The 10,153-nt window shown below is 38.5% G+C and overlaps 3 protein-coding genes across 3 annotated transcripts; all 3 read right to left on the bottom strand.

The window, feature by feature from the left end:
* Positions 1-598: 598 nt before the first annotated feature.
* LOC143850138 (uncharacterized) lies at positions 599-1,234 on the bottom strand. The gene is made up of 2 exons (XM_077359431.1): positions 1,082-1,234; positions 599-871 (listed from the first exon to the last, which is right to left on the bottom strand). The coding sequence occupies exons 1-2, from the start codon at positions 1,232-1,234 to the stop codon at positions 599-601; spliced, it is 426 nt and encodes a 141-aa protein (XP_077215546.1).
* Positions 1,235-2,382: 1,148 nt separating this feature from the next.
* Positions 2,383-3,300, bottom strand: LOC143850136 (uncharacterized). Its single transcript, XM_077359430.1, has one exon. The coding sequence runs from the start codon at positions 3,298-3,300 to the stop codon at positions 2,383-2,385; it is 918 nt and encodes a 305-aa protein (XP_077215545.1).
* Positions 3,301-7,163: 3,863 nt separating this feature from the next.
* LOC143850135 (protein FAR1-RELATED SEQUENCE 5-like) lies at positions 7,164-9,658 on the bottom strand. Its single transcript, XM_077359429.1, has 3 exons — positions 7,798-9,658; positions 7,567-7,654; positions 7,164-7,224 (listed from the first exon to the last, which is right to left on the bottom strand). Exons 1-3 carry the CDS (start codon positions 9,656-9,658, stop codon positions 7,164-7,166), a joined length of 2,010 nt encoding a protein of 669 aa, XP_077215544.1.
* Positions 9,659-10,153: the final 495 nt, after the last annotated feature.

Genomic DNA, 10,153 nt, shown 5'->3' with positions numbered 1-10,153 from the left:
TGGAAAGTAATTCCTTTTTGGTAAATGATCACCTCAAAAGTGCAAGATGGGATGTCGCCTTTTGTTTTTCCTCAAACAACGTGCATGACAGCCGTTTTCTAAATGACCAAAGGAAAATTTGACAATGAGGGACATCAAAATACGAGAATTGCCAAAGGGGGGGACGCACTTTTGAGAAATTGTTACCGAGGGTTGATAACCCCCTTTTAGAGTTTGATAACCCCATTTAGAGGGCTGATAACCCCCATTTCGTCCCTATAACAATTTTTCAAAACTGTGTCCCCCCCTTCGCAATTCTCGTATTTTGATGTCCCCAATTGGCATTTTTCGACCAAAATGAGGAGGTTGGTACTAAGGGCGGAACCAGGAATTTACACCTGTAGAGGCCTGACTAGTTGTAAAAAAAATGCACGATATACACACACGCACACACTTTCATAGAATATAAGTTAAACCTTAAATTTAAACTAATGAATAAAAAATATGATAGGACTTTCAATACACGAAGAGTATGCTATAACTCCATGAATATGCAAACGTGTTAGTCAACTTTGATTGAAACCGACAAAAGGAAACAAAAAAGTAAACCTAAATCATTCTATTTAAGTTGTGCCCGTCGACTTTTCATAGAATAAAATTCATCTATGATCATCTCTGTACTGAAACTCTTAGCTATTTCTTTTTCGATGTAGAAAACCAAGCAATCTGCGAGAAATTCTTCTTCCATCTTGTTACGAAGTCTTGTTTTAACAAGCTTCATAGCCGAAAATGCACGTTTTGTAGTTGCCGTTGAAACCGGAAAAGTCAACACAAGACGTATCAATCTATCAATCAGATAATAGATCGCTGACTTTCCCGTTGCACTTAATCTCTGGTAAAGTTCAGAAGTTGTGGAAATATTTTAAAAATCTAGATGCTGAAGTATATCAAGCTCATAATGCTGCAGTTGAAATCTCAAATGAATTTTTTCCTCCTCTGAGAAATCTCGAGGATAAAATTTCTCCTCAAGATTACAAATATCTTCAATTTTAAAAGATTTATAAGTATCCTTAGGATCAAGAATAGAACTAAGAATAAGGACCTCCGTTGGTTGCTCATTGAATCTGCTATTTAGCTCTTGCAATTGAGAGTCTATTGCAGCATTAAATATGTCAACCCAATAATGGTGCTCTATCATAATGAGATCCTGTGATTCACGTGACCGACCACGACCTGCTGTGTAAGGGGCACTCATATCTAGGGCTGGCAATTTCACCCGAAAAAGAGGGGATCCGCCCCGCCCCGTTTGGGGCGGGGATTCCCCGATTTGATAGGGGAAGGGGAAGGGGAAGGGGAATTTAAAAATTCCCCGGTGCGGGGAGGGGAAGGGGAAGGGGATGTATTTGTCCCCTCCCCGCCCCGCCCCTCCCCGCTCGCCCCGTTAATCAATGCCATTTTTTTGTATATTTTTAAGTGTTTTTTTTTAAGGAAAACTACTAGAAACTCTGTGGATCGGCTACAAGATGTCCCCAAACATAAATTTAGCTTGTCTTTTCCTTTTAATTAGCTTCTGAGAGCATTTTGGGAACTATAATAACCTTTTGACAGATGTTGAAATAATAAAGACAAGCTGAGTGTATGCCATTATCAAAAAATCGTAGTGCCAACATCGGTGGCGAAAATAAAATAATAAAATAATAAATTGCATTTTTATTTTGGTTAGGGACTTAGGGTTTCCTTAATTCCTTCCCACGAAAAAAACATTGCTCAGGTTAGGGACACAGTTCACTTTTTGCATTTTGGTGATTCCCAAGCCTCTGAACATTGCTCAGGCATCTATTTGGGTTTATAACGCCTGTTGGTGCGACTGCTGCGAGGGCACTCAAGAGTCAAGTCAGTACTTCAAGGGATTTTGCTATCTTCTGAAGAGTAAGAAATATATCTCCTTCGTCTACAAGTATGCTAGTTTATAACATTTTTATATATTGAAATTGCATCAAGTTGATTAGGGACACCCATCATCAGTGTATCAATGACTAAAGAGGGGGTGATGTTGGAGTGGGGCGGGGTGGGGATTTTGTCCCCGAAGGATGCGGGGAGGGGAAGGGGATTAGATATTCCCCGCGGAGAGGGGAAGGGGATTCCCCACCATCCCCGCAGAGGGGAGGGGAAGGGGAGGGGGGAAATTCCCCGCAAAGGGGAAGGGGTAGGGGACCCCAACTTCCGGCCCCGACCCACCCCGTTGCCAGCCCTACTCATATCAGGAATATCAATCCCACATCTTTCACAAAATGATTTCGCATTCTCAAGCAAACTATTCCAGCCGTCTTCCTTCAACTTTTGAATGAGTAATTTTGTAGTTGAGACTAAGTGCAGAGCATTCAAAATGTCTTGCGAACAATTTTACCAAGCATGACAGAGAACATTAGTGATTCCCATGATTTCTTTCATCAAATGCAATATAAAAACAAATTCAAAAGTTGTCATCACATCATAAGCGGTATCTGCATCACCATGTTGAGAAGAAGTGGCTCCTCTATTAATGATATTTATAAGCAATGTGCAAGTAGCAGAAAACATCTTTAGTAAGCTACAAATAGAACTATAATGGGAGCCCCATCGAGTATCCCCAGCTCGTTGCAAAGTACCAATTTGATTAGCTCCTCTACCATACTCATTCTCATCAATAAAAATCAAATACGCAATATCATCCGCTTGGTTAGACTGTAATTCATCATGACGTTTGCAGGAGGCACCGATAGTATTAACAATGGAAGACAACTTTGAGAAAGACTGATGAATAGGAATTACTTCTCTGGATGCTCCAATCAATGCTAATTGTAATTGGTGAGCTAGGCAATGCACGTAATATGCATACGGACAATCTTTAAGAAATAAGGCTTTTAAACCATTCCACTCACCACGCATATTACTAGCACCATCATATCCTTGATCTCGAATGTTTTGAATGTTGAGATTGTGACGAGAGAGAACGGCACATATCTCCTTTTTAAGAGTCAATGCAGTAGTATCTCTAACATGTACTAGATCAAAACATCGTTTTCTAATAAAACCATCCTTATTAACAAATACCAAAATAAGAGCCATTTGCTCTCTCATAGACTCATCTCTAGCCTCATCAACAATAATGCAAAATTTTGCATCCCCAATATCTTCACGAATTGCACTACGCACTTTACTTGGAAAAATATGCAATATTTTCTTTTGAATTTTAGGCGATGTGTATTGGGCATTCTTTGGAGCATTTTCTAAGACAACCTTGGAAACTTTTTCATTATAATCTGCCAAAATCTTTACCATTTCAATAAAATTACCTCGATCTTTTTGAACTTACGCTTTCATCATTACCTCTAAAAGCGCATGCTTGAAATGTTAACCAGCGAACGGTGTCTATGGAGGTCTTGAGTCGCAATCGGTTATTCTCAATCTGTTAAGTTTTTTTTTTCTATCAGTTTATCAATATGCTGCGATTGATTCGATAGATCATGACAAGCCTTCTCAACAATTTTATTTGGTGAATTAGGGTCTTTTCCAACATGACCTAAAAAGGCACAATTCAATCCATCATTCACTTTTTTCCAATTTTGAAACCCTTCACTTGTAAACGCAGCTAATCTCGGGCGTCATGTTGGTTCCTTACAAAAAGGATAGCATGGAAGACAAAATGCAGGATCCTTTGAAGGGGAGTATTCTAACCAAGAAATTTGTTTGAACAAAGAAGATTGAAATTGGTGAAGATGATTCTCTGCTCCTGAAAGATGATACTCTCAAAGTAACATTGATACGCTCCAACTATAAGATATGCACTACGAATTTCATCTCTTTGATTAACAGGATATTCCCACATCTGAGGACGCAATTCCGGATCACGTTCTAAGGAAGTAGTATCAACCACTTCTTGATGGGTTCTTGGTAACTTAGAAGGACGTTGCTCAATAATTGACATGTCAGAATTTAATGGAGAATGTGCATTGATTTCTGAATCATTAACATTTTTTTTTTGAAGAATGCATCGATAGTTTTTGGTTTGCCCATGATTCAACTTATAATTTTGAGGAGTGAATTTGGATCAATAAATAACCTGAAAATTTTATCTATCAATTAGTATAATATTTTTGAAGGATTTTAGAAACCACTAATCTTATAAATAAGAAGATTGAATATAGGACATCTGGACATGCATAAAAATGTATATATATATATATATATATATATATATATATATAGAGAGAGAGAGAGAGAGAGAGAGAGAGAGAGAGAGAGAGAATAAGGTTCCTGCGCTTAACCTCAGAAAGGGTTCCTGCGGTGGCATGTTATATGCAGATTATAACCATTCTCATTGGCTGAAAGATGGGGACCCACGTGAGAATAAAAATCCCAAAACGAAAATAAAGAAAAGACCATCGAACCCTTCTCCTTCTCTACGTTTGGGTTTTTGGAGCTCTTCTCTGCTTCTCTCTGTCTGCCAAAACGAGGTTCTCTTCTCCACACGGCGGAAACCCAACGACGTATCTGCCACTTCTTCAACCCAAAAAGGTCGGTCCCCTCTTTCTTTACTCCTTTTTTTTTTTCCTCTTGGGTTGGGATTTTTTCCTTTTCCTCCTCTACAGTTGGGTTTTTTTCATTTTTTTCCCTGGTTTGTTTTGATTTGTTTTCCTTTTCCTCCTCTACGGTTTGTTTTGATTTGGTTGGGTTTTGGTAAATTCGAAATTGGCATTTTGCCGCCGCATGGAGTGGGAGATTGTAGAGTTCGTTGTTTCTACGCAAATCTGCAAATTGTTTAAAACCCAAATAGAACCCTAATCAAATCATCTTCTTTGATTTTTCTTTTTTTGGGTTGTCAAAACCATATGGTTCAGATTATTAGGGTTCCATATGGTTTTTTTGATTTTTTTTCTTTTTTGGGTTGTGAAAACCATATGGTTTGAACCCTAATAATCTGGACGAAAACCAGATTTTTTTTCTTCCATGTTTTCCTTCATTAGGGTTCGAACAACATTGTTCCCATTTCATTTGATTATTTGGGTTGTGAAAACCAAATTGTTACTCTTAGGGTATTTTTGTTTTTTCCCCCTCTAGGTTTTTTTTGATTTGGTTTGCTTTTGGTAAATTGTTGATTGGCATTATTTGCTGAATTTTTCATGTGTTTGCTAAAACCACAGTTTTAATTGTCAAGAATTAGTACCAGAAAATCAGCAAGAACTCAACCGCTTCATCTTCAAATTCCAAGAGGCAGCCAAGCTTGATAAGCTCAGTCTTTGAAAACATGACTATGCTTTGGGAAGCAATACAGTAATGGAAATGACCAAACCCCCCATCCGATGGAAACAACAAAAGAAGCCCTATTTCAAGGTATTCCCCCTTCATTGATACAATTGGGTTCAAAGTACTTAAGATGTTGGCAAAAAGTGGATCTTTAGCTCAAATGGTAGAGCACTTGGGAGAGAGGGCATGACCCCAATTTTTCTCAAGAGGATGGTGGTTCGAATCCACCAAGATCCTTAACTTTGTCTCTGCGAGTGTACTGAGAATGCAAGATTTGCTAAGAATCTGGTTTTATATTTTCATGCACTATGTCGAACTTCCATAATTTTTGAAGTTGAATTTTTGTGGCAGCTATTTGCAAAATAATCAGTTAACCGGTGAAGTTAGTGTTCTTGGGGGTTTGCCTATAAATACTCTGTAAGGCGAAATGAGAAAAAGCTGGAAAGGCTCTTTGGGATCTCTTTCAGTTAGTACAGATAAAGGTAGTTATTGCTTAGTTAACTTCTTGTTTTCCTCTTCCTTCAAGATGAAGTCCCTTGATTTTCTGAGGTGGCAAGCTTTAAGTTTGCCTGAGATGGAGATTTCTGTTCTCTAAAATATTGAATTGTGATGTGCATCATACACAATTGAGAAAGATTTTTGAGGCACGATATATCCAACAAATAAATGTTTTAGATCATCCAAATAGGTGGCCCCAAGATACTTTTTTCTTCAAAGTGGAATCCTGCCAGTACAGAAGCATATATTAAGTGCTCTAATCTTTCTATGTACTACAAATTCTGTATACACTAAACATAACCAGAGGTGTGGCAGCTAGTTCAGGAAACATGGCTCAATTTCTTTGTTCCTGAGGAACGACAGTACATTGCATTGAGTCCCATTCAAACTCTCCTTCAAAGTACACAAATGTAGTATCCACATCTTCTGTAAGAAAAGCATGGTATTTCCACTGAATGACAATAATGAAACTATGATACATCAACAGCTCTTTTTCAGACAATTTCAGCTCCACCTGAATCCAACTTGGGGCAGCATAAATTTAAAAAAATCTATTACACTTGAAGTGGCTGACTTTAAGGCCTTAAATGATTGGAATGCCCTATAACAGATGTCGGATTTTTCTTTGACAACGGAGGTTGGCCTTTTCTCGTGCGTAAAGCAGAGAATAGCGGTGGGGCCAAACAAGCACCCTCCACTTGCATCTTCTCTCGATATAGCAGTAGAAGGTGGAATGAAGACGGTTTCCAGTTTTATTGAAGCTTAAGATGCGCAGGTAATGCTGTCCACAACACTTCCAGAATGAAATAACAAAGAAGGCACAGGTGACTTGTTGGTGTACACAGCACATATCAGAAGAACCAATCAAATCCTTTGCCAAGAGCATTGAGCAAAAGCAAGTTGGGGAAGCACAAGACAGCAGTGACTTAGTATTATGCCTACCTTTCTCTCCATCCCTGCCACCAATGACGAGAAATTAAGAAAAAAATAAATAGTGCCAGTTCCTCAACCAAGATTCAGCATTGACAGTCAAGTCATAACAATATTTTGACAGCTTACCACACCATCCTGCAAAAATCTAAGCCATAGAATTTTCAACTCCTGCTGTATGGGCAAATTTGCTTTTACACAAGATATCTTCAAAAATTAAGATACCCTCTTGAAGGGTAGTCAACTAAGCATGTACAGACAAAAACATAGGGTAGACAAATATATCTAAAATACTCTCATTAAGTTCAAACTGTATAAAATGTAAAACCTGTTGAAAATTCAATTACAGAATGTCAAAAGATGTACAAATTGGATTCTCTCTACTCTAAATTATACAAAACAACTTGCTAATTATACAAAACAAATTGGATTTTCGAGTCATTTTCATTGAAATACCCTTCAAGGAGCCTTCAAAACCAACCCTCAAGCAGCCTTGGAGCTTCATCACCCATTCCATGCCACTTGTAGTACCTGCATTAAGGAAAAAACAAGGATAAAATATTATTACTCTCTAATCAACAGGTTGTACATATCAATGGTTCTCAAATTCTAAAACATATAGGGACTAAACATTTATCTAATAATGGACTCAAATTTACATTGTTCAACCTAATAATAAGTTTTGGAGTAAACAATCTGTTATTTTTTTTTGGTACACACATCGACTAAACATAAATTTGAGCATAAATCAATGGTTCTCAAAATCTAAAACAAAGTAGCAATCAGAGAAGGAAAACAAAACTCTATTTTGATTTTTTTTTAAAACAATGGCACAGAAGAGCAATATCACATAACTAGAGCAATATCACATACCTAGCTAAAAAAGCAATATTAGAATGCAATATCTTCTTCTTCATCTCCCCCCCTCCTCCCTTGTACTCATCTCCTCCATTATACGCATCTATAGCCAGAAATAAACATTAACTCGCATGGTTTTAAAATTTACAACAAAAAAGAAGACAATCTTTACATTGTAAAAAAAAAAAAGAAGCCTCCGAACCTACTATTTCTTTCCTTTTTGTTCGTCCTTAACTTTCTTCTCACAAGTTGTCAAATAATGACCCATTTTCCCACAATAGGAGCACTTCCGTTTCTTTGGTTCTTCTTGAGAGGTCTCTATTGAAGATTTCATCCGTGAAGCAATCTTCGGGCGGCCCTTGGTTTTCACAACTGGTGGGTCTCGGATAGTTATCTCCGGTATTTGACTACAAACAAAGTTCGACTGCACTTGGCTGCCAATGACTTCTGACTCACTTTGCTTCTCTTTCTTCTTTTGCTCGACTTCCGCCAACAATGCATTGCACATTTCTTCCATTTTGCTGAAAAGAGTCTCATCATTATAAGATTCCTCTTCCAACCTTCGTTGTTTTGCTTTTAAACACCACCTCCTCAACGGAGTTACGCCATTTTCCCTACCTTGTTCCCTTGTAGGAACTTTACCCAACACTTGATATCGTGCATCAACTGTCCATCTCTTAAGTATGTAACTCTCAGGAATAAGAGTTAAACACTTCTTCTCAAAAATTTTAAGTATATGTCTGCATAATATACCTAAAGTCTCGAACATCACACAGTCACAAGTCGCATTTACACATTCGGCATCGCTATAGAGAACAATATGTCCTTTTCTGGTTTCAAAATCACCATCCATGCGTACTACAGTGTATGTTGTGACATTCCCATCCTTAGTAAGCTTTTTACACCAATAATCATAACTTTTCTTAAGCTCCGCCTGAAATAGCCCAAAAATAGCCCTTGTATAGTATTTTCCAGCCTCCTTTTCCAATGGGCTTAATGTTATCATTGTAGCCTTTGAATTTTTCGACTTAAAATCTTCCTCTGTTTCCTTCCTACGACGGTCAGCAAGCACTTTCTCGTACTGGTCTAGGAAATCATGGAGGGAAGTCTTTTGGTTTACAAAACCATCAAAGTAAGCATTCATGCTTTCACTGCGCTGACTAGAAATCATGCCTGCAGTGAAAGTACCTCGCCAATATGCCGGCACCCAATGAATCCTAAGCTCCCACATCTTGGAAAGCCAATGCTTCTCATCAATCTTATGCTTCTCAACTAATTTAGCCCATTCAATCTCACATTCATCTATTTCATTTGAGTAAAACCAATGGTTGTAGTCTTTCATAAACTCACTCTCTGCCTCTCTCATTGCAGCAACATTTTCAACTAAGTGCCTCCCAATGTGCCACGAACAGTATCGGTGACGGGTATTTGGGAAGACAGTCTTAATCGCATTCCGCATTGCCCCATCCATATAAGTAATGATAGCTCCTGGAGCTTTCCCATACATGCATGTCAGCCACTGCTCAAATAACCATGTGAATGTCTCCTCGGTCTCATCAGCTAGGAGTGCACATCCGAACATGATAGACTGCTTGTGATGGTTGACTCCTGTAAATGGTGCGAAGGGCATCAAATATCGATTGGTCTTGTACGTCACATCGAAGACAATAACATCACTGAAGGTAATGTAAGAATCCCTCGCCCTCGCATCTGCCCAGAACATGGACCTCATCGTCCCATCTATGTCTAACTCCATAGAAAAAAAGAATTCTGGGTCTTCTTCACGTTTCTGCTGGAAATGGTTGGCCACATTGACAGCGTCTTGGCCCATATTGCTCTTCCTCTTTACTTTCAAATGGGATTGCACCTGGTTCGCTGAGAGAACACCTAGGTCTCTATCAGATACTGCATTAACACTCTTTACAATACCAGCAGGCATCATCCCTATGCCATGGAAAGAATCTATCAAATTCTTAACAGTCTCTGTCTTATGGAGTTGGTTATGAGAACGATGCAGGGATCTTCTAAGAGGAGAGGTAAGTTCACGGCAATGTTTGTCTTCAAAGGTTGTTACTAACCACTTCTTATCTCTTAATTTTATAATCATCCTCGCTTCACAACCAACTCTGACAATGCGACGTTCCTTTACTTCCTTACCAGCACTTCACTTGTCATTTGGATCTTTCTTTCCCTCCTTGTCACATACATATTTCCTAGAAATCACTTCTTGTGTTACCCTTGACGTGGTTATACTAGATTTTCGTACTCCAAAACCTTTAACCAAACCATACACATTATAACAGTGATATGCATCCTTACTACTGTCAAATACCTGGCCAAGAAAAGGCTTATTCTCTACAGTCTCCTCGTCATTCTCATCACCGTCAACATCTACTACATTATCTTCACCCCCATCAACCAAAATTAACCTATTTGCTCGTCACTGATTGTTAAGCTGCAAGATTGCGACACATTTTCATCGACAAAAGCTGAGGACGTAGCACCAACATCTTCGCTATGAAACCCAGAAGCATGTGATGAAGAATCAACCATTTTAGGTACCTTAACACAACAAAACACACAAGATTTCAATTAAAAGAAT

Source organism: Tasmannia lanceolata, unplaced genomic scaffold (assembly GCF_043159265.1).
Source record: "Tasmannia lanceolata isolate RefF3 unplaced genomic scaffold, GAP_Taslan_0.1 ptg000018l, whole genome shotgun sequence".
Lineage (NCBI taxonomy): Eukaryota > Viridiplantae > Streptophyta > Magnoliopsida > Canellales > Winteraceae > Tasmannia > Tasmannia lanceolata.
Note: the sequence above shows the minus strand (reverse complement) of the source record. Positions and strands in the feature narration are given on the sequence as shown.

What these genes read in the sequence shown, in the direction of transcription:
- LOC143850138 (XM_077359431.1), bottom strand. Translation starts at nt 1,234, where the DNA reads ATGAGTGCCCCTTACACAGCAGGTCGTGGTCGGTCACGTGAATCACAG. An exon ending in TCAATGAGCAACCAACGGAG is followed by an intron (nt 872 to 1,081) that starts GTCCTTATTCTT and finishes GAACTTTACCAG; the next exon opens with AGATTAAGTGCAACGGGAAA.
- LOC143850136 (XM_077359430.1), bottom strand. Translation starts at nt 3,300, where the DNA reads ATGGTAAAGATTTTGGCAGATTATAATGAAAAAGTTTCCAAGGTTGTC.
- LOC143850135 (XM_077359429.1), bottom strand. Translation starts at nt 9,658, where the DNA reads ATGATTATAAAATTAAGAGATAAGAAGTGGTTAGTAACAACCTTTGAA. An exon ending in GGGTCATTATTTGACAACTT is followed by an intron (nt 7,655 to 7,797) that starts GTGAGAAGAAAG and finishes TTCTGGCTATAG; the next exon opens with ATGCGTATAATGGAGGAGAT. An exon ending in AATATTGCTTTTTTAGCTAG is followed by an intron (nt 7,225 to 7,566) that starts GTATGTGATATT and finishes TCCTTAATGCAG; the next exon opens with GTACTACAAGTGGCATGGAA.